General features: G+C 47.3%; 1 protein-coding gene across 7 annotated transcripts in view; it reads left to right on the forward strand.

Moving 5' to 3' along the window:
* GLT1D1 (glycosyltransferase 1 domain containing 1) overlaps nt 1–23,782 on the forward strand; it is a 169,597-nt gene that overhangs the window by 79,532 nt on the left and 66,283 nt on the right. For 5 of the 7 annotated variants that reach the window (XM_082418303.1, XM_082418304.1, XM_082418299.1 and 2 more), the window contains 3 exons: nt 220–263; nt 1,981–2,101; nt 9,517–9,615. In XM_082418303.1, coding sequence (XP_082274429.1) covers nt 220–263; nt 1,981–2,101; nt 9,517–9,615 — 264 coding nt within the window. Of the gene's footprint in view, nt 1–219; nt 264–1,980; nt 2,102–6,670; nt 6,832–9,516; nt 9,616–20,810; nt 21,018–23,782 lie in introns of those variants that run through there. The other 2 variants (XM_082418300.1, XM_082418305.1) reach the window with 2 other exon arrangements.

Below are 23,782 nucleotides of genomic sequence, written 5' to 3' on the forward strand. Positions count from 1 at the left end.
GGGACGACTCTATATGTATATTTCTTTAAACTTTCTCTCAAGTCCTTCTCTTTTCCTTATTACTTTGTAGTAGCTGGACTCAGGGGTATTATTTCCTATTTGATTTGTTTTTTCCCTTTCTGAATTGTTACGTTTGGCTCTGTTGCCATAATCTGCAATTCTCTTGAGACTTAGATTCATTTCCGGCTTTTCCTAAAATTCATCTTTGTCTCTTTTCAGGTTGATCCAGTGTTCACAAGGGAAGTAAAAGCCAAAGTAAAGAGGTAAGTGTAGGTGTTTTGCAGGAGAGGAAACCTAGTGACGGATAAATGATCCCAGTTGCCAGCCCGCGCTGTGTCCCAGGCTCTGTCCCCAGCAGTTTACTAATAATTCCTCCTTTAATCGCCTGTGCGATCAGGGTGATCCTGTGCCATCCTAGGCGCTGTTATTTTCCCCATTTACAAGCCAGGAAGCTGATACCCTGGAAGCATCAGCAGTTCCCTAAGGGGCGGCAGCACGGACACACGTGTGAAGACGTGCAGCCTCACTAGGTCAGGAAATTCCCAGGAAACCCACTTTGAGGTTACAATTGTCACTGATCACGTTGGCCAAAACTGAAAAGACTTAAAACCTCTGCTGGTGAGGGTGAAAATTGCTGCCACCCCTTTAGAGGGCAATTTGTCAGAGTCTTTGTTATCAATTGCATTTGTCTGCCAGTAACCCAATAACACTGGCTTACACACCCTGGGGCTTAACTGCTCACATAAAAAAATCTGAGGTCGTTGGTCCAGGACCAAGTAAGACTTCAGCTCCTGTCTTGCTGTCCTGCGGTCCCTACCTGTGGCTTCCATCCCTAAGGTGACAGTGGCTGTAGAACTCACGCATCACATTCCGAATTTTAAGTGGGGAGATGGGGAAGGGCAAGAGCCAGAAGGGTTACCTCCCATTTGGGTCAGCCCCCTTTTTTTTTTTTTAAATTTATTTAATTTATTCATTTTTTGGCTGTGTTGGGTCTTCGTTTCTATGCGAGGGCTTTCTGTAGTTGTGGCAAGCGGGGGCCACTCTTCATCGCAGTGCGCGGGCCTTTCACTGTCGCAGCCCCTCTTGTTGCGGGGCACAGGCTCCAGACGCACAGGCTCAGTAGTTGTGGCTCACGGGCCTAGTTGCTACGCGGCATGTGGGATCTTCCCAGACCAGGGCTCGAACCCGTGTCCCCTGCATTGGCAGGCAGATTCTCAACCACTGCGCCACCAGGGAAGCCCTGGGTCAGCCCCTTTTTATGTGAATTTCCTCACACCCTCAGGTTTCCAGCTCCTCTCACTGGCCACACCATCACCCCAGGGGACTGGAAAACTGATTTCATCCCCGTATGCAATCAGGTGTCTTTATATGTTGCTCATAGATACAGAATGCATGTATGTAAAAGTATAACCAATTATGTGAAAGGATAACCTCAAAATCCTGAGACTGGTGGAGAGGGGTAGGGGATGGGGAAGAATGTCTGTATTTTTGGGTGAAAAAAAAAAGAAAACAAGACAAAACCTATGTGACAAAGTGCTGGGAACCTGGGTATTGGTTGATTTTCTCTATTTTACTATTTCTCTCTGTTTATGATACATCTATGATTCTCTTTCTGTGTATCTTTAAAAAAAGAATTTGAAGAAAGGTTGCATTATTAGGAAAGGTTTGTTTTCTAAATCATTCAGAGAAAAAATGGCAAGAGCTGTACCTCTGACGTCCAGTATCTGAGAAGCACGTGTCTCCTTGGTCAGAGGGCTTCAGAATGACAGCAGGTGTGTTAACAGGTTTCCTCTCTCTCTTATCAGGGATGGATATAGAATAGATTCTCACTCCAGTATGGTTTTCTGTATTGAATCCTTTAGCAGTAATGCTTCCCTGTGGATCTAGGGTATTTCTCCAAAACTGTCGTCTCCCCTTCTCCCAGCCCCTCCCCGTAAGATTCCCAGCCGTAAGCTGTCTCTCTGCTCCGTGTTGTTCCAGGACCGCTGGGGTACGATTGATCGGGGAGATGGCTCAGGAAGACCTCCACGCGGTCGTGAAGAATTGCTTCGCGGTGGTGAATAGCTCTGTCTCTGAAGGCATGTCAGCCGCAATCCTGGAGGTAATGATCTAACGGGTACTGAAAGTGGAAATATGAAATTGTCCATCACCCCTTTTCTCAATTATGGAGGTGATGCCTTTGTCAATAAAGTTGTGCCCTTCTCAAAGCTAACAAAGTGAAACGGCATTTCCTCGGGATTTCTAAAGTCGTTTTTAAGTTCTGTCTGGGACTTAAGAATACTATTTTCTTTCTCCTTGCCATTTTTCCTTGCCAGCTACAAATTGAAATAAAACTAGGATAGTGTCGCCTCTCTGACTTGCCACTTAGCTTCAACGGGAAGGTGGCTGAGGCTATGAAGGGTCGGGACAGGATGTGGGGTGAAGGTGTGTTTTGTAGGGAGCCTCCTTTTGTCTTGATTTCTTCTCCCTCTTTTCAGTGTGTCCTATGATCCCAGAATTTAGGGGATAAGAAAGGGTTGGATTTCCCTGGCGGTCCAGTGGTTAAGACTCTGCACTTCCACTGCAGGGGGCAAGAGTTCTATCCCTGGTTGGGTGGCACAAGTTCGATCCCTGGTTGGGGAACAAAGATCCCGCAGGCACTGGCGCAGCCAGAGAAAAACAGAAAGAAAGGGTTGGGCTTGTGCACATGGCAGGGGGTGGGGCTTCCTACACGGAGGAGAGTAGTTGCAGATGCACAAGGCGGTGGGGATGAGGGTGGACCTCATCTCTCTGTCTGGTGTTCAGCTCTGAAAATCTCTTACGCTACTTGGGCTAAGTGTGCACAGCCCAGCACAGCCCTGCAGTCTGTTGCTGGAGTTATCTGTGTTTTGCAGGGAGAGGCTGAAATAAAAAGCCCCTGCTCTTGATCCTGGCAGCCTCTGGATTGAGTGTATCAGCCCTTGGGTTAGAGGGACTTAATCCAACCTCACAGCCCTTTGCAATCTCTTCTCACTGAGCATTTTACGTGATGGGGTGTCTTACCAGGATATCTTAAACTGCTTCGTGCTGATGACCTGAGTAATCCCCAGCGTGCCTCTAATGCAAAAGGATTTTCCTTTCCCTTATTTTGCTGTCGGTTCACAGCACATGGGTTCCTTTTCAAGAGTGATCTTAGCAAAGAGGAGACTCCGTCCCTCCCGTCATAACCAGCTTTCAGTGCTGGATTTTCTTCATATCATTAAATCACAAGCCATCCCTCGCATGGAATCTCCTTTAGTTCTCACACAATAGATGCCTTGTAAGTCCTCTCGGTTAGCACATGATAAAACTTGCTGTAGAAACAGAAACGTTTGGCGATTGGCCCTCCAGGTCTTTAAATCGTGTTTCACATCCCCTTTCTCAGGACGCTGGTTTCTTACTTCAGGGTCTACTTAGAGCGCTGCTATTATTTCATTATAAGTATTTGTAACATCCATTTATTCCTTTGGATGCTAGTTGAATTTACCATCCAAAGTTACAATTTGTGAATTTCAGTGTTTCAGAGACCATGGTAAATAATTAAAGCAGGAAAAAAAAATCACGCTCCCTAAATTTAAGAAATGACTGATGTCGCATGCCTAATATTTTCTGTGAATGTGGCATCATTTAAAAAAGCAAACAAAGAAAACCAAAAACAAAGTATTGTGGGCAGGGGTAGTATATACTGACGCCTGTAATTCCAGTGTTCAGAAGCTTTCAAAGCACAGAGCTTGGATTTGTAACGTGTTCATCTTCAGCCAGATGTTGAATACCTCAATACCTCAGTCTAAGCCTAATGATTAGCATTAATCTCCGTTGTGGTTTAGAATCAGCTTTCGACTAGAGTCACTGGAGCGATACATTGTACTCTCCCTGTTAGCTTTAAACATGTACATTCTTACAGTACCACATCCTCAAGCCATTGCTGAATCGCTCCTTTGTATGTAAATACACATTTTTTTCTCCCCCAACTTCTTAAGAAAAGGTAAAGTGGAATTTGGGAATGATTTTATAACCAGCACACGCAGCAGTTCATTGCAGATGAATTGCTGTCAAATTTCATTTACTTCAAAGGAAAGGCAGCTGTTAGCAATTCTGTCTGCCTTCAAATGTCGACACTGTGTTCCTTTTGAAAATTCCAAAATAACCTTTGGGCTGAGGGTTTTGAATGAAACTGATTTTAGAGGAGTCCTGGAGGGTGGATTTCATTAGAATCAATTCAAAGAACCAAAGTGGTTAATCACAGAATAAGTGCGTATCACTTTTGAAGGAAGGGATCCTTTGACCTTTCAGAATTAGCTTTGTTTTGTCATGGCAGCATGTGAAAATCCATTTGCTATGACACACTTCTTTTCTTTTGCTGATAAACTCCAAAAACCAAGCGTTAGCTGGATGCCCAGGCACTAGAGTAGACACCCCTACAAAGAATCTGTTGTTTCAAGTTTGGGCTTATTATGGAGTTGAACTCTACACAGAATTAGAAGAATACAAAAAATTATTATTATCATTAATTTTTGTTTTGTTTTGGCCATGTGACATGCGGGATCTTAGTTCCCCGACCAGGGATCGAACCTGGGCCCCCTGCAGTGGAAGCGCGGAGTCCTGACCACTGGACCGCCGGGGAAGTCCCAGAAAGTTATTTGCTTATCCCACTCTTCCTCACTGGGCTCTCCTCCCTGCCCTGGAGCGCGCACACACACACACACCCAACCTCCAGGTCAAAGTTTTCACTGCCCAGAAGAGAGGAAGGCATCTTCTAAAGCAAAGAGCAGTAAGAAGGTAATTCTTGGGCTCTTAGCTTCCAGGCCCAGGACCTAGTGATGAAAGATTCATTTCAGGGCTTTTCAAGGATAACTGTGACCCTGTGTCGTTTTGGCTAATTTCAAAAGTGTGTGGGGCAGAGCTGCGCCCTTCCCACTTGTAAAACGGGAGGGCTTTTGGAGTTGTCACAACTAGGAGGCTGCTACTGGCATTTAGTTTGGCGGGGAGGGAGTGCAGACAGGCAAAGTAGTTTTCAACGTGCAGGACGGTCTTTGCGTCAAAGGTCTGTCCCCAAGATGCCACTGGCGTCTCCGTCGAGAAACGCTCTAAACTCCATGGTGTCAGATCCGAACGCACTGTGCGTGCACATCAATGGAGCCCTCGGACCGGCCGCGTCCCCACGTGACAAGCAGTGATCATGGTGCTGGACATATGCCCAGTTAAGGCCACTGAAATGCACGCAGACCTCTCTGCAAGGAAATCTGGACCCCAGAGGTTTCAACCTCGGGTGTGCATCAGAATTCCCTCTGAAGCTTAAAAAACCATCGGTATGCGTGACAGCGCCCTGCAAAAGCTCTCTTGGCTGTGCTGACGCGGAGCCCTGGCGGCTGTGCTTCCAAAGGCTCTTCTGCGTGTAGACTGGGGGCCGTGTCTCTGGAAACCTCTGTTAGCCCCGCTGAAGATGGTGCACCAGCGACAAAGCTTTTTAAAAAGGTCAAACAGGAAGCTTCCACCTACCTGCTGGAAGGTTGAAGAGCTCATCGGGGGGCAAGAGAAATTCAGTGACTGCAAACTCGACCGGCTGTTAGGTGCCCCTTCAGCTCTGATGTTTCCTCTTTTTTGTCCCAAAACGGGGCCCCAGATTCCAGGTTTGAGCGACTCTCTGCTCCAAGCCCCACCCCCTCCACTGCCCCTTTCCCTCCACTGTCACGACCGGAAGGGGTTCAGAGGGCGAGCTCGCCCATCTCCAAACACCGTCTCGCCCAAGACATTGCCAGGCCCGGTTCTCATCAGGACCAGCTTCACAGCACTGCTGTATTCTGGGACTTTGCCTTTCTTGCAGACACAGTTTGTTTCTAAAGAGGTGACTTCACACCTGAAGAAAGTGACTTGTGAATCAACCATCTGATTCCTTAATGCCATGTCTTGGCTCTATGAAAATAGCATTTCCACGTGCTTACTTATTCTTAAGATGCCTCCTTTCTTTGTTTTTCTTTTTTCTTTTATTGGAGTATAGTTGATTTACAATATTTTGTTCGTTTTAGGTGTACAGCAAAGTGATTCAGTTATACATACGTCTATCTATGTATCTATATTCTTTTTTTCTGATTCTTTTCTATTATACGTTATTACAAGATATTGAATATAGTTCCCTGTGCTATACGGTAAATCCTTGCTGTTTATCAAGACGTCTCCTTTCTTAAAGACAGTTTATTTTTAAGAGGGGACTTTGAAATTAGTTTTCTCTGAATATACAGCTTTCAGAGTACATTTAAGTATCATCTTCTTCCACCCAACTCACAACTTCAAGACTCAGATTGTATTTCTCTCTTTCTTTTTGAGGAATAGTTGATGTACCTTATAAGTTTCAGATGTTCACCATAGTGATTCACAATTTTTAAAGGTTATACTCCATTAAGAGTTATTATAAAATATTGGCTATATGCCCTGTGCTGTACAATATATCCTAGTAGCTTATTTATTTTATATGTAGTAGTTTGTACCTCTTAACCCCCTCCCCCTATCTTTCCCCTCCCCCTTCCCTCTCCCCACTGGTAACCACTAGTTTGTTCTCTGTATCTGTGAGTCTGCTTCTTTTTTGTTTGTTTTTTTTTTTTTTACCGGGGGGGATTCCACATGTAAGTGATATCACACAGTATTTGTCTTTCTCTTTCTGACTTATTTCACTTAGCATCATGCCCTCCAAGTTCATCCATGTCATTGCAAATGGCAACATTTCCAGATTGAATTTCATCCTTTCTGCTGAACTGCAGTTTTCCTTGAAGGCAAGGAGCATATCCTCTGCAACCTTGAACCCTCCCCCAAAGTCTAGCTTTGTACCATCAATAATCAATAAATATTCATTGGATTGAGCAAAGCTAAACTACTATACGGTATCACCTCTTTGACTCGCCTTTAATCAACTGGTCTCATCACCCAAACCTCCTGTGTCTTGCCCTTTGCAGGTTGATGATTATTTGTTGAATGAGGGACAAGGAGTGGGTGATCTCACTGGCCCACGGCCTTACTTGTGTGTTGGGTGCTTGGTGTGCACTGGTTGATATACAAGTAAGTCTGTACTACGGGAGGGATGACGGGATCTTTTTTTTTTTTTTGCTGAAACAGGGATATAAACTCTGTCCTCCCTCAGGATCGGCCGGTTCTGAGATTCTCTGATGGCCAGTTTTATAGACCTACATTTACATCTTCATATCTGTATTTATAGAATCTCCTCTCAATCTGTGTGTCTGCCACACTTTCTCCAAAATACACCGATGCTTAACGACATCAGTGGATAAATGTACCATTTGGATTGGAAGGTGCTCCAGGGCCCACCTGGGACAGAGAACGATGAGAACAGAGCTAGCCGTGTGCCCTGACATGTGTGATCAGCCTCTAGCACGCCTCCCCTCTAAAATGAGACGGTGGGGTGAGATGAGACGGCCTGGAAGGTCTCATCTACGTGGAAGATTCTGCAGTCCCTTGACAGATGCCTGGAAATGGAATCACAGTGGGTCATGCCAGTTGGATGCGCTGATGACCTGAACAGGGTGACGTGCAGGGAGAGGAGCCATCAGACATCCTGTCGTCTCACTCACCGTGACTGTATTACGACCCTGTAACTTACATGGTCAATGTCAGCTTAAGCCATCAACCACCTGAGTGGTATTTGTGCAGAATGACATCTGAAATTTTCATTCACTCTGGAAAGTTTAGCCTCTCGTTCCCAAATGATAAAACTGGAGCCCAGGAAGAGGTCCGGTACCGGGTGTCGAACTTCGACTCCGTTTCCCCAGAATGACTGATGAGCAATGAATTTGAGACCCGCCGTGTTAGTCGAGGACAAAGCCTCCACCAGGGCAAGACCAAGGTCTCACAAGTCCTGGCTTGTGCCCTTCTCCAAAATACCAGACTGCACCCACGGTACGTCAGAACCCAAGGTCCAACCAGTGGGTTCATAAAGCACCTGGGACCCTAATGTTGAGATGCGGCCGTTTGGGTCACTTTTTGCCTGTGCTGCTGAGTTTCCTTGTTTGTAGCTTCCTGAATGTAGTGACAGTGGAAGGTCCCAATTTTTACCCTGCACGATAAGAGCGGAATATCACGACTCGGAGACTTTCTGTGACCATGAGAGGCCGCCAGGAGAGGCTGTTGCGGTGCTGGGGAGGGGGCTGTGCAGCGGGGGACGAGCAGGAGGGCTCCAGTCCGAGCAGCCGGCCAGCTCCACCGCCTTCCCCGATGGTGGGAACAGCATCGACTCGGGGGGGCAGAAAGGAGGGCTGTCCTCTCTCCTCTGACCTCATCCAGGGCCTGGATCTCAAACCCAACGTGTACTGGGAAGATACAGGCGACACAGAACCCGAAGACCAGGTGCGCTCACCAAGAAAGCTGCTGACAAGAAGACGATCATAGTGTGAACCATTGACGTATAATTAATTTACGTTCAGATGCTTCTGGAACATTTGATCCGCAAGCATTGGCTGAGCTCTTAACTATGTGTCACACATGGCTCTGGGCACTTGGGCGTTGGTGGCGTTTGTGCCACGTGAAGTCCTTGGTGTCAGAGCTTCCCATGGTAATATACTAAGCGGCTGAGATTGGGGAACTTTACCTTTCTGAAAACCGAATGTCACCCCTTTGTGACCAAATTGTTTATTACGTGAAATTAGACACCGCCTGCCGAATTGGAGTGCCTAAAACATCCTTGTGTATAGTAAGAGCCAGAACATTGGTTTGCTGATAGCATCCCCTCAGGGCTGCCTCTGGACACCAAGGTGTGAAGGGATGTCCCTCTCACCTGCTGAAAGGCACCAGTCACATGAAAGCTGGGTTGGCCCCTGTGAAAGTCACCATGGGAGAGTCAATGTAGAGAGCTGAAATGGAGCTGGGAAGGGCTGGCCTAATCCTGTATGTTTCTAAGTGCCCCCCTACCGGGCAGGTGAGGCCAACACTGCATGCCGCGCTTCTGGGCATCTTTTTGAGGCCTCGATGCCGGGTTGTGCCAGACTATGGGGTGCCCCAGCCTGGCTGATCCCAGCCCTTTGGGACCGGAAAGGCTGCCTAGTGGATAATCGGAATGATAAATCGTGCTTCTCCTCACTGTTGTGCGCATGTCAAAGGGACATGTGCGGCCCTGGTGGCATTCGTATGGCTGGCGCTGGAAGAAAATTACTCATCGGGGAAAGTAACGATGGTAGTTAAAAACGTATACTCCACGCTGCCGCCGAAGAAGTGTCAACTGAACATTTGGAGAGAGAGGGTTTCTTTGTGACATCGCGGTAACGATGTCAGACAGACCATTACAACATGTAGTTTCCCAAGACTCGCAAATATAGTCAGTCATTAAGATTCAGTATGTAGTTGGAAAATCTGGGGTTTGGATTGGGAAATCATTTTCGGCAAGCTTTTGGGGTACTTTTTGTGCGGTGCCAGAGGTCCAGTTAAGCTAAGACGTTATTCTCCCACAGACTGGCTCATCTGGCCACAGAAGCTCTTACATGATCGCCCACCTCTCCTTTGTTCTTTTCGTCCTTTTAGGCGATGGATTTGGAAGTCCCTGTGTTGGCAAGGAACATCCCTGGGAACGCGGCAGTGGTGAAGCACGAAGTTACAGGATTGCTGTTTTCCGACCCTCAGGTAAAGGAGAGCAACTTTCCCATGTTCACCTGGTCTGAGTAGCTTTCGTTTGTGTGCGGTGATCAAGAGTCTGTGATCTGCGTCTTTGTGATTAGCTCTTGGCGTTCCCTCTATAATCAGTAGAAGAGTGTGTGGAGCAGTGTCACTGTGGTCACATGGGCAGCTGCCTGGACGTGTCCCTAAAAGAAACCTAGGGACTCTCAAGAAACCCGAGACTTGAGTTCTGTTTCTGAGGCCGCTGGTGATGATCACCGGGACCTTGAGCCAGTCCCTTCCCCTCTTACATGCTTGGGTTTCTGGCTTCTTTTTTTTTTCTTCTATTTTATTGAAGTGTAGTTAATTTACAGTATTGTGTTAATTTCTGCTACACAGCACAGTGACAGTTATACATTTTATACGTATTTTTTCATATTCTTTCCCATGATGGTTTATCACAGGATACTGAATACAGTAGAACTTGTTTGTTTATCCGTCCTACAGATAGTATTGGGCTGGCCAAAAAGTTCGTTCAGGTTTTTCTGTAAGATGTTACTTTTTGGCCAACCCGATAGTTTGCATGTGCTAACCCCAAACTCCCAAACAGACTTCTGGTTTCTGAAGCAGGCACGCTTCAGATACCATCCAACACTTCCAGGACATCTCCTGGTGTTCAGAAGACTGCCATATAGCTGATCCCTTGCAATCCTTCAAAGCAGTGTACGGAAGAGGCAGCGTAGTTGTGTTTATACATGTGTGTATCTGATACATGTGTATCTGAAATTAAAATAAAGGTGAATGCAGCTGACAGTGGGCACAGCTGGTGGACCCAGTGTCATCTGGGGCACACCTGTGTGCCAGGACCTCCCAGGACATGTGTGAAGGTGTGCCGGTCACAAAGTCTGAGGTTCCAAGGATGTGCCTACACTTGAAGCCCTTTGGACCCTGTGCAGGGCGTGTAGCCTGAGTCTCCAAGCTCCGTCTTGTCCTCCGTACAATTACAAGAGCTAATGATGACTCTTGCTCTTAGAGGTGTGATGTGGGCTGAAGGGGTTGATATACAGGGCTGAGCCATGGGCACGGCACACGGTCAGGGCTCTGGGTCCCCGTTATGACCAAAAGGAGGGCCCATTGCTGCTGCCTACGGCTCGTGTTCGGTGGCAGCAAAAAAAGAATCTTAGGCCCATCCTTTGCTCTTCAAGTCTTTAGATTTAGAAATTAGGTTCTACTCACTATCATCTTTATGAAGGCACATGTTATGTGCAGAAATAAAGGGACTTATACTTAAAAGCTCAGGTCAACTCCGATATTTGAAAATTCCGTTTTTCAGCTTTCCTACCGCAGATATTTAATCCCAGATCGCTCCCCCTTCCCCTTCCCCGTAGTATAATTATGCGTCACCTAGTTTCACTGCCCTCTTATCACAGTCACACGAACAAGATGGAAGCCAGCTTCCCTGGGGGAGGGGCGGGATTGCAGGGAGTCGGGCATCACCAGGTGCTGTGTGGATGCAGCCGCTCACCTGGGAAACAACTGAAAGCGCAAAGGGCAGGCCCGGGGCTTATCAGTGATTATCTAACAAAAGGCACATCTAACAGGAATGCCTCTCCTTTGAATAGCGACCCCTAAAAGCTAAAACAATACCAGCACATGAAGAGCGTGTAGCAGTTCCTTGCTGATCCTCCAGACAAAGGCATGTGGCTTTTTACCACGTCCTGCATCTCTCAACGTCAAAGCCAGCCAAGCTGGAGGTCGCAGAATATTGTCTCCCCGTGGGCAAAGAGATTTTATTTTCGTCTCCCTAAACCCAATGTCTATTTATTTTATAGCTCGATTTCAGAGCACTATAATTTTATCAGTGAGTGTCTGAAGAGCCATCACTTATAAATGGCTGTATCGGGTCCAGTGCTAGAACGAGAGCAGTTTGGCTATCCTGACTTCATTTCGCGTTCCTTGTAAGGCATTCCTTTCAATATTTGCAAATAACTGTCCTGTCTCTGACTCGTCCAAGTTATTTCTGCTGGTTACCGGCTTCCTGTGAGTTATCAGACGCAGTTCCGCAGCACTCATACAGTTAAGGCGTGGGCTTATTTTGTTTCCAGCGCTTCAATGTTACTTTTACAAAGGATGTTAAAAAAGAACAGAACGCTCTAGGTTTCATCTGGGGGGAGGCTGCGTTTTTTTAACACGTTTTGAAAAGTGTGCTCGACGCGGATGTCACACGTGACTTTGTTTTATAGTCACGATCAGACTCGACCTAGCACGGAGTGGGAGCTGTTGCTTCAGAGCAGACATGCGTTTTCCATAAGTCAGTGGCCTTGGTTACGGTCATCTGGGCTCAGGAGCGTGGACGGAATCAGTCACTGGTTTGTTGCCAGTGTTTGCAAGGTTTATTCCAAGTGTGTATTGAAATAAGTATTCAAAGCTCCATTTCACTTATTAAGAAGGGACTTCCATGCCAGGGTGTCAGCCTCATAAAGTTAATGTAGATAGATGCATAGATAGATAGATACATAGATACAGACAGACAGACAGACATATCAGATGCAGAAAAATCATACTTTGGAGTTTCAACAAAATGATGATTAAAAGTATTCAGCTGTGGTAGGAACAAAATAATCTCTATTTTTATACATCTCAGCCCTGGAAAACCTTAATTTAAGTGAAGCATTCCAAACCTACTAAACATTGATTTTTTTTTTTTTTTTTGGTTACTGCGACAATCCCATTCTTTTTAAGAAGAAAAGAACTGAGCTATTTTATGGCTACATTTTGTAGCTTCGAAATTAAAATCCATTTGACGTTTAATAGAAACCGTGAATCCATTTTCTCTCTCAAGGACAGACTTCTGAAGTGTGGCCCAAACTAATTTCGCTGGGAGGTTCTGTTTGTATTTTAGGCAACTATAAAGAAAATCATAACTTTCGGAATAATGATGATGGTGACAGCTAACATTTATCGCGTGTGTGTTATGTTCTGGTGTCTGTTCTTTGCCATCAGCATGGATTTACACTTTTATTAGGACTATTTCATTTTAAATATTTGACTTTTTTTTTTTTTTTTACTTTATTTAATAACTTCAACCTCAGGAAGCCAGTGTTCTTTTTTTTTAATTAATTAATTAATTAATTAATTTTATTTTTGTCTGTGTTGGGTCTTCGTTTCTGTGCAAGGGCTTTCTCTAGTTGTGGCAAGCGGGGGCCACTCTTCATCGCGGTGCGCGGGCCTCTCACTGTTGCGGCCTCTCTTATTGCGGAGCACAGGCTCCAGACGCGCAGGCTCAGTAGTTGTGGCTCACGGGCCCAGTTGCTCCGCGGCATGTGGGATCCTCCCAGACCAGGGCTCGAACCCGTGTCCCCTGCATTGGCAGGCAGACTCTAAACCACTGCGCCACCAGGGAAGCCCTAAATCTTTGACTTTTGATGGTCAATCAACAGTTTACTGTTTGGAAGAAGCAAGGCGTGTTGGAGACACATCAGCCTCCAAACTTTTGTTTGGGCAGAGCTGTGCTTGGGTCTTGAGTTTTCCCCCTCGAAGTCTGAGTGATCCTGGGCACGTTTCTTCTTCCTGTGCTCGTTCCTTGATCTGTAAGATGCAGGTAACGATGCCCGTCTTTGGGGAATAGCAGAAAGCACGTGGGGTGGAGTCCCGTCCCTGGGCTCAGAGGAAAGCTGCGTGGACGCAGAGTTCATCATATTCACGGTGCACCGCTGGGTGAAGTTGTTGGCTGCCGCTCGGGAGCTGTACAGTCTGCTGAGCTCTTAGGCTTAAGCAGTGGAATTAAGCTTAGTACAGTGAGATGTTCTCCTTGTGAAATCTGGCCAGCATCATGCAAAATATCATTTCTCTCTTTCGTCTTTTTATTTTTTACTTAAAACAACTTTTAACTTTTTAACCAAACATTTAGGGTTCTTAGATGTTAAATACAACTGTGATGTGTAAGCCCCCAACCAGTGCCTCTGAAATGTAAAAGCACAGATGCAGGCTTGTCCAGTGTTTGTTGGATTTCCATTTAAGCCCAAAGGAAACTCTGGGCAAACTCTGCGTGAACTAAAATGGAAGTCAGTCCAGCATTTTTTTTGCATGGATTTGTCCACAGGGTGACCATATTGTTCATTGTGAAAAACCAGGTACCTTTGAGAGTGAAAGGGGTGTTATTGATAATTATGCTGGGATGACGGCCATGAACCTGAACCAAATGATGCAGGTAAGGACCGTCTGCTTGAAGAGCTGGGATCAGATGCATAGCTGGTATTTGTTAGGGATCAGGGATGCGTCCAGCCACGTAGGGGAGTCACCGTTTTCTAATAGCCACGTTGAAAGAAAGTAAAAAGAAACAGATGAAATTCATATCAATAATATATTTTATTTAGCTTCATCTATCCGAACTTGCATCATCTCAACATGTAATCGATATAACCAATTCTTTTCCCCATCCCACCTGCCCATAGAACTGACCTTTGGTTTCAGTGCAATATAAACAATTTTTAATGAGATCTTTACATTCTTTTTTTTTGGAGGCTCTGAAATCCTGCGTGTATTTTACCCACCAGCTCATCTCAGTCTGGAGATTAAATTTGTATCGAAATAACTTGGTTTGCATTGAGACTCCATACCATTTGCAGCTGAAAAAGTAGATTCTCGTGTCCAGGTTGTTCCACATAGACTTGTAAAGCTTTGTAATACCTGAATCAAGCGCCAGTGTTAAAATTTCAGTTTAAGTCCATTCAGGTGAATAATTAAAAATGCAGTTCCCGGGCACACTGGCCCCATTTCCAGAGCTCAGAGTGGGTGCTGGGTGGCACTGCTCCCAGGAGAGGGAGCGATGGGGCAGGTGGTCCCAGCCAGGCCTCCTCTGTGTGCCAGGCACCCTGTAGGGACCCTGCCCGTTTCTCTTACTAATCCTCACGGGAACCCCACGCACGTGTTACCGTGATGATCCCAGAGAGGGTGAGGCATTTACCTTCGAAGCTCAGCGGGAGATGACGGGGCTGGGGCTCCAAGTCTCAGCCTGACGGCTGCTCGGCCACCCCTGAGAGCGTTTGCACGATTCCTCGCGTGGCTGTCTCTCCCTCTGTCTCTGTCTCTCCTTCTTTCTCTGTCTCTGTTTTTCCCTCTATCTCTGTATGTCTCTGTCTCTACCTTTGTCTCTGTCTCTCCCTCTCTGACTCTCCCTCTCTCTGTCTTTGTGTCTCTCCTTCTTTCTCTGTCTCTGGCTCTGCCTGTGTCTCTGGCTCTCGCCCAGTTTTCTGTGCCTGTCTCTCCTCCTCTCTGTGTCTCTCTTTCTCCCATCTCCGTCTTTCCTTCTTTCTTTATCTCCGTCTGTTTCTGTCTTTCCCTCTATTTCTTTCTCTCGCCCTCTATCTGTGTCTCTCTCTGTGTTTCTGTCTCTGTCTCCCTCACCATCTCTCTCTTTCTCCCTCCCTCCCCTCCTCTGTTGCCTGGGCAGAGAGGGGACACTTTTCCATGGGGCCGTCCTCTAAAAGGATTCTGCTCACCATTTCGTCCGACTTCTTGGGGAGAACAGACCTCTTTCTAAGGCCCAGTCCTGCTTTGCTTCTCTGCCTGTGGCTGGTCCCTGGGGTCAGAACGACCCAGAGGGCTGGAGGTGGTGGGGGGAGAGGGACGCCTCGGGTGGGCACAGCGCTGAGCGGTGCTGCGCAGAGCCGGGCTTGGCCAGGTGAGGAGGATGAGGATGGAGGCACCAGGTGAGGCTCGCCGCTCAGGAAAGGCCAGGCCGGGAGCCAGTGAGGGATGGAGCACAGGGCCCTTCCCGGCTCTGGTCCAGGCTTTTGTACTCCCGGCCGGCAGGCAAAGTCTGACAGTCTCTTAAAATAGGAGGACGGGAGGACAGTTTCTCTTCTGCTTGTGGACTCTCCACCCGCCTTTACGGGGCAGGAGGCTGCATCTCGAACCTGACCTTCCGGCCTGACCTCTGCCGGCCGCCCGTGTCTCACAGGCTACGTGTGCGACTCTCAGACCCGCCGGCTGTGCACACCCGCTCTGAGTGTGAACAAGCACCTTGCGGTTTGGGGGCTTTCTTTTTTGAAAGTGAGAATTTTTAGCTACAATATTATTAAATATATTCAGTTTCAAGGCTCTGACCATCCATAATCGCCATGATGCAAAACATGTTCACGTGTAAAAAATACCCCTTCCACATGCTTTAAGAGGAATAACTGTGTTTTGCAATCTATGCGGCATGAAATAGAATTTGATATTTAGAAAACCAGCTAATTGTAGTTTGGGGGCTTGCGATTAGGAGAGCGGCCTGCCTGGCCCAGCCTGACCACACCAAAGGGACCCTCGGCCCCAGCGCTGCCGGCCAATGCCCTGCCCATCACCCTGTGAGTTTGTCCCTCTTCCCGGGGGCCTGGTGGACTCTTCTGGTGACGAGATGTCAGGACAGCAAATGCGGTGCCCAGCCCGCCCCAGGAATCAGCCCTGTAGGTGCGTTTGCAGTTGATCCTGAAATTCAGGGTAAGGAGGTGATGGTGACTCCTTGGCACCTGCAGAATTCAGGTGAGTGGGCTGTGCAGGATTCTCGGGGGCTGCAGCTGCCAGGGTGATGCTGTAGGAGAAGGCGCGGGGCCCCGGCAGCCGGCTCAGGCCCCTCCCCGCGGCCTCCCGGCCAGTGCGGCGGTGTGCGCACACGAGCAGCCCCGCACCACCGTCCTGGGCTCTGTAGCTACGTGCTGCTTCCGTCTGTCTCCGCCTCTCAGGGGCTCTGCCCCCAGAACACTGCTGTATCCAGACCCTTACACCCTCCCCCCATTCCAAGGCACTACTGGGTCTTGTCTGGACGGTTAGAAGAGCTTTCTCTGCTCCATCCCGTGCGCTCTCCTCCTAGCAGCCGAAGGGACCTTTATAAAATGCAGATGCCGTCCCATCCATCCCCGGTGCAAACCCCTCTGTGACTTCCTGTGGCCGCAGAGAAAAGGCACCTCCCGGCTCAGCTTCCGCGCCTCTCTTCCTCTGCTCCCTGCCCACCCCTGCTTCTTCCCGCAGCCGGGCCCACAGGAGCCTCCTTCCCCCTCGGCTTCACTGTCTCTTTCTTGAGAGGCTTTGGTGGCCCCCAGTCTCCCTCCCCCATCTTCTCCACCCCCCCCCCCCGTGCTTTTCCTTCGTAACCCTCTGCGCAGTTCATACACGCGCCCTGCCTGCCTCGTGCGTGGCCTCCCCGCCCGAGTGAGTGAACGCGCCCCGGCGCGGTGGCCGTGCTGGCTAATTCACGTGGCGCCTCGTGTGCCCGGCACAAATGGGCGCTCCGTAACTATCGGGAGGCGTGCTTGCCGCGGGGCGTTAAACGGATGGTCTTTCTTGGAAAATAGCCAAACACCTTTGGTTAGTTTACTTTGATGTGACTCTACACCGCATGCCACCCAGGTGTGGTTGAACTGCTTTCTTTTCCTGTTTTCTTTGCAAAGCAGCACATGACAGCCTCGGCCCCGCACCCTGCCCGGGCTCCGAGGTGCCCCTCCCTGGATGGTTCTTTCCGCGGCCTCGCTGAAGCCAGCACTCCTTGGGTGGCACTGCCAGTTGCTGTCCTGTTCATGCCGTCTCCCCCGCGTACGACCGGGATGACTTCATTGCAGATTTCCTCGCACATTTCTTCTGGGTTTTGCTCTTTCCCTCTGACTTTCTGCCGCTGGCAGCGTGCCCACCAGAGCCATCTCCCGGGTCCACCTCTTCTCTTCCAAGCCTCTCCTCACTTCCTTCCCTTTCCTTCCTGACACCCTCCTCTTCCCTGCCTCCGAACCAGCCAGGGGAGCATGGGCAATTTTCTGCCAGCTCGTGTATTGAAATGACGCTCTGGTCGGAATCTGGGAAGCAAGAGAGTGGGAAACGCAGAGAATATTCACTGTCCTTGCTTTTAGTTTAATCAGTAGTTCCCAAATCCCATGGATCTGTGCGGTAGCTTTGTGGGTTTGCTGCATCCTCCCGTGAAGCAGCCAGGCCTGGTGGAAGACGACCTCGACTCTGGGCTGCACTGTCTGAGCTCAATTCCCATGTCTGCCCCTTACTGCTGTGTTACCTCGGGCAGGTTCCTGGACCTCTCTGTGCCCCCGTTTCTGTCTCTGTGAAAAGAGTCATAGTCATAGCACAGAGTCCTCGTCCCTTTTCTGCAATTCCAAAATCCAGAGAGCACTTGAAAACCAGTTTTATTTTTAGTAAGTTGGGTGCCAAAACTCAGTTGGCAGCAAACTCATATCTGAGCTGATGTGAAGTTATTGCGTGGCTTTGTTTATCCTGCTTGGTGGGACGATTCTTAAGTGTGATTTGGAAGTTCCGGTGTGTTGTTTATGGGGCGCTGCGTCAGACCCCTGGAGGGCATATGTTCCTAAAAGGGCACGTAGACCATTTTATTAAAAACCCCAAATCCTGGATTCTGAAACATGGCTGGTTGTTACCTGGGTATAAGCTCTCGATAACTGTTGACTGTTGTTATAAATTCTGACCAGTTCTGGCCCCCGCGGGAGGCTGTTGGCCAGAGACCAGGTGTCACCGTTGAGAAGGTAGAGAACAGGTTGGCACCTCACCGAGGCTCTCTGCTTGACTCAGCCAGGCACAGGAGAGAACTGAAAGGCGGTTCGCTTTCTCACCAAGTGGTCCACGGTCGTTCACGACCGCTGCCTCTCACGGGCCCCCGAGAACAGTGGTCTAGATCACAGGCCGGAGCCTCCAGGGCTCTGCCCCATGGCTCCTGGGCATCGCTGGGCTTGGGACCTGGCTGTGAGCTGGCTTGTTAGATGCAAGCTCAGGAATTGTCCTATTAAAGGCCCTGAGCTTGCAGTGTGAGTGAACAGGACGCGTAGCCAGACTCCGCAGCCGCCAGTCTTGGAAGGGACGGGTGGGAAAGAGCCAGATCAGACTCCCAGCTGCCGCCATTCAACGGCCACGGGTCATGGTCAGGGGCCCAAGCCCCTGCCACCTTCTCCGGCTCTGCATCGGGCGGGTGGTGTAGATGGGGATGATCTACCGGGAAATTGCTTCTAAACCCACCCATGTTGGCTTCTGTTCCAACATCTGCCCAAGATTCTCACAGCTGTTGTTGATATTCGTTTTAAAGTCAGCCCCTCTCTCTAACCATCACGTTGTCATGTGAACAAGCAGCCCTCCCCAAACTCAGGTATCGCTGCTGCAAGTTTAAACGATAGGCTGACCATGGAGAACAGTATGGAGGTTCCTTGAAAAACTGAAAATAGAGTTGCCATATGATCCAGCAATCCCACCCCTGGGCGTATATCCAGAGAAAACCATAATTTGAAAAGACACATGCACCCCAGTGTTCACAGCAGCACTATTCACAATAGCCAGGACATGGAAACAGCCTAAATGTCCATCGACAGATGAATGGATAAAGAAGATGTGGTACATATATACAATGGAATATTACTCAGCCATAAAAAAGAATGAAATAATGCCATTTGCAGCAACATGGATGGACCTAGAGATGATCATACTAAGTGGAGTCAGACAGAGAAAGACAAATGTCATATGATGTCACTTATATGTGGCATCTAAAATATGACACAAAGGAACTTACTTACAAAACAGAAACAGACTCACAGACATAGAGAACAAACTTATGGTTACCAGAGGGGAAGGTGGCGCATAAATTAGGAGTTTGGGATTAACAGATACACACCACTATATACAAAATAGATAAACAACAAGGTCTTGCTGTATAACACAGGAAACTATATTCAATATCTTGAAATAAACCACAGTGGAAGAGAATATGAAAAAGGATATATATATCTGAATCACTTTGCTGTACACCTGAAACTAACACAACATTGTAAATCAACTATACTTCAATTAAAAAAAAAAAAGACTGGGAATTCCCTGATGGTCCAATGGTTAGGACTCCATGCTGTCACTGTCGAGGACCTGGGTTCGATTCCCTGGTCAGGGAACTAAAATCCCACAAGCTGTGCGGTGAGGTCAAAAAAAAAATAGACTGAAGGTTTATGCTGAATAATTCCAAGGCTATTTGCACGTTCTTACAAGTGGTCCCCACTTTACCCAACGGCAGGAGTCATCGAGAGAACAGCTAACGGAATTATTATGTGGCCACGTGTACATATACATCATTGTGAACGATGTCATTTGGATGAAGCTTAATACTAGACCAGCGAATGCTGTTTTGTGTAAGAAAAACAAGACAGATGCGTGCATGTCACTTCTAGATGGATCTTGAAGTGTGATTCTCGCAACTTACAGTTGTCAATAAGATGAATCTTTCTTTTTTTTAATATATCAATTTATTTATTTATTTATTTTTGGCTGCATCGGGTCTTCGTTGCTGCGCGCAGGCTTTCTCTAGTTGTGGCGAGCAGGGGCTGCTCTTCGTCACGGTGCCCGGGCTTCTCATTGCGGTGGCTTCTCTTGTTCTGGAGCACGGGCTCTAGGCACACGGGCTTCGGTAGTTGTGGCAGGTGGGCTCAGTAGTTGTGGCTTATGGGCTCAGTAGTTGTGGCTCACGCGCTCTAGAGCACAGGCTCAGTAGTTGTGGCGCACGGGCTTAGTGGCTCCGCGGTATGTGGGATATTCCTGGACCAGGGCTCGAACCCGTGTCCCCGGCATTGGCAGGCGGATTCTTAACCACTGCGCCACCAGGGAAGTCCAAGATGAATCTATTCTGTGGCCAAAAACTTGTGTAAAATAGGGTAGGCACAGTTGTCCGTCCTAGACTAGTGTTTTTCATAGTCCGACTCTCCAGAATCTCCTGGAGAGGAGCTATTAGAAAATACGCATGTGTTATGGACTGAACATTTGTGCCTCCACGCACTCACCCCCAAATTCACATGTTGAAATTCGAACCTCTCCTGTGATGGTATTAGGAAGCGGGGCCTCCGAGAGTCCGTTAGGCCATGAAGGTGGAGCCCTCACGAATGGCATTAGAGCCCTAATATAAGGGACCCCACAAAGATCCCTCGTTCCTTCTGCCATGTGGGATTATAGTGAAAAGACGACCATGTCTGCACCAGGAAGCAGGTCCTCACCAGACACCGAATCTTCCAGCGCCTTGATCTTGGACCTCCAACGTCCAGAACTGTCTGCTGCTTATAAACCACCCCCTGTCTGGTATTTTTTTATAGCAGCTCAGACAGACTAAGACACCATTCCTGGACCTCGCCCCTGACCTACCCAGTAAGAATCTTAAAGCGAAGTCTGAGGACCAGAGGCACAGACTAAACCTTAATTAACTCCAGGGTTCCGAGGAAAACCACGATCCACGATTGAAACGACAGCACCTCTGTCAGTCTTCAGAAACCTCCTGGTCAACACGTCCCATCAGTGAGCTGTCGTATTCGAAGCATCTGGAGAAGCAGCTTCGGGGTTGTCTAATTGAACATGCCTTCGGAGCCTGAAATCCAGAGTTTTTATGCAATTGACTTTCGCTTCTCCTGGAAGAATACGTACGTATCCCTTACAGAAGGTGGTCGGAATGCAATGCTCTTTCAAGCCATCTCGTGTTCAGTCTGCCAGCTCCCGTGTTCTCTCTGCATGAGGCGTTTGTTTCTCGTTGAGGGGCTCCCCCCTGCCCCGTGGCTTTCAGCTGACACGGTCATGAGAAGGATCCCAACAGGGGTCTAAATGTCCATCCTGTAAAACTGACACTGCTTCTCACGCCCTGGATCCGGCTGGTACCTCAGGGCGACAAGGCAGGTCGAAAGGATTTAGTGAGAAAAAAATTTTTCATTGAAATGTAGTTGATTTACAATATTATATTAGTCTCAGGTGTACAGCATAGTGATTCAATATTTTTATACATTATACTCTATTTAAAATTATTGTAAAATATTGGCTGTATTTCCTGTGCTGTATAATATATCCTTGTAACTTATTTATTTTATACGTAATAGTTTGTACCTGTTTGTACTTATACCCCTATCGTGCCCCTCCCTCCTCCCCTCTCCCCGCTGGTAACAGCTGCTTTGGTCTCTGTAGCCGTAAGTCTCTTTCTATTTTGTTATATTCATTCCTTTGTTGTATTTTTTTGATTCCACCTACAAGTAATAACATACAGTATTTGTCTCTCTCTGCCTGACGTATTTCTCAGTGAGTTTTCTCCACCAGCAGGGACTACTCAGAAAGGAAGAAAACTCTGAAAACAGTCAACTGCTAATTGAATAATTATGAAAACAAACCATGGTGTTTTACATGATTTTTTTTTTTTAACTTTAGAAATCTATAACCTAAGCCAGTGTTTGCACACCTGTGGTCCTGGGCTGGGTCTGGTCTGCACACATGTTTTGTTTAGTTTGCTGTTTACTTAAAATTTTGAATTACTTGTTGGTATTTAGCATGGAGTGCTTTTACATAAATATGCCGAATTTCGACTTCTCTTGAAAAACACAGCAAACGTGGGAACAAGTGGAGGCCCCTACTCACTGAGGCAGCCGGGGTTCGGCACTGCGGGCCTTCCCCGCCGGGAGCCGGCGGGCACTTGAGTTTCCAAGTCTGATCTAGAGCAGTGCCTACGTCTGTCTTTGAACTCTCTTTAAGATGTGGAATCCCAATACTTGGTTTCTATTTTCTTTTGTTTTAGTGTGTGTACCCTTTAATGCCTCATAACTTATTATCATGAATAATTTTCAAGAATAGATGATTACATCACATAAATGATGAATTCTCCCCTCCCCCCGTCAAGGCTTGTGATCGGATACGATGGGTGTTCTGGCGCATTCTGCAGCTGGCAGTTATATAAAACCTTTTGGGCTTTGGCTGGGATGATGATGAATTGGCATTTGTACTTGTTTCCTGGAAGTTTCGCTACAGCTCTCGTGGCATGGTCCTTTGGTCCATCGGATGAGCGTCTGGTCGCTGGTATGGGTGGTTGCTGGGCATCTCGGTCCAAGTGGTCATTCATCCTCCAGCAGGCTACCTCAGGCTCCTTTGTGGGGTGGCCTCAGGCTCCAAGAGGGCGAGAGTGGGAGCTGTTAGGCCTTTTGGAGCTTTGCTTGGAAGTCAAACTACATCACTTCTGACCTATTCTGTTGGTCAAAGCAAATTCCAGGGCCAGCCCAGATTCAGGAGATGGGGAAACAGACCTCCTTCCCCCTTTATTGGAGGAGTGGGTGAGCCCTATTTCAAAGAGACGTTCATGCAAGGATGGGGGACTGCGGCCACCATCTTGCACACAGCAAATGACAGTCTGTGTCAACGGGCTTTTCTCATTGTCCGCACGCATGTGTTCAGAGTATTTATTGCCTTAGTTGTCGCGGAGGACCTGTTTTAGCCCAGAAGAAAATAATCCCAGGGCCTCAGGGAGTGACTCTTACAATTCAAGAGTGAGATTTTTCTTTCCTTCTCTTTCTTTTCTTCCAGCCGCCCAGCCAGGGTTTTTTTGTGTTTTTTTGTTTGTTTGTTTTTTTATTTTTCCAGCCAGGGTTTTATGCCAACGGCCAAGATGTTTCCCACTCCTTACCCAACTCTCTCTTGCTTGTTTAAGTCAGTGTTTTTTGTTCAGTCTTCCATGCAGAGAGGAAAAAAAAAAAGCGCGCTTTATCACATCCTATTCCTAGAAACTCTCATTCAGGATTCGGTTATAAAACGGTCATATATTCTACAGAAATCATAAGCAGGGGGCTGGGTTTTAGCCAAAGTGTCTGCATCAGATAAATCAAAGATATGACCAGCATCATAAAATAATGTACCAAAGCTGTAAGCCTCTCAAATAATTTTAATAAGAATGTTGTTCTCCTATGAGATGAGAATAAATAAGTTACATTTTTATTATAAAAAGAACACCAATTTACCATAAAGTGTATATATACTACATAAAAATATAATTCCACTCTATTGTAAATATTGCTCTTTATATTGCTAGCTATAAAAATCATCCAACGGTTAATTAACAATAATTTTGAGAATACGTGGGCGTTCCTTGTAAACGGCAAAGCACTGTGTATTAATCTTAGGCACTGTTGCCTTATTGGAATTTACACGGGTTGGGGAATCACAATAATAATGATAGCTAAGTCTGGGCTAGGCGCTGCCCTGAGTTCTTTGTATTAACTCATTGAATCCTGTCAACACGCTATAAAGCAGGTACTGTAATTATTCCTAATTTAAAGATGAAGAAACCGAGGCTCAGAGAGGTTACAAAACGCACCCAGCATCACTCCCGTGAAGGGTAGGGTGTGAATTTAAATGCAGGCCTCCTGGCTGGTGAGCCCTG

The sequence above is a fragment of the Balaenoptera physalus genome (assembly GCF_965194825.1).
Source record: "Balaenoptera physalus genome assembly, chromosome: 12".
Classification (NCBI taxonomy): domain Eukaryota; kingdom Metazoa; phylum Chordata; class Mammalia; order Artiodactyla; family Balaenopteridae; genus Balaenoptera; species Balaenoptera physalus.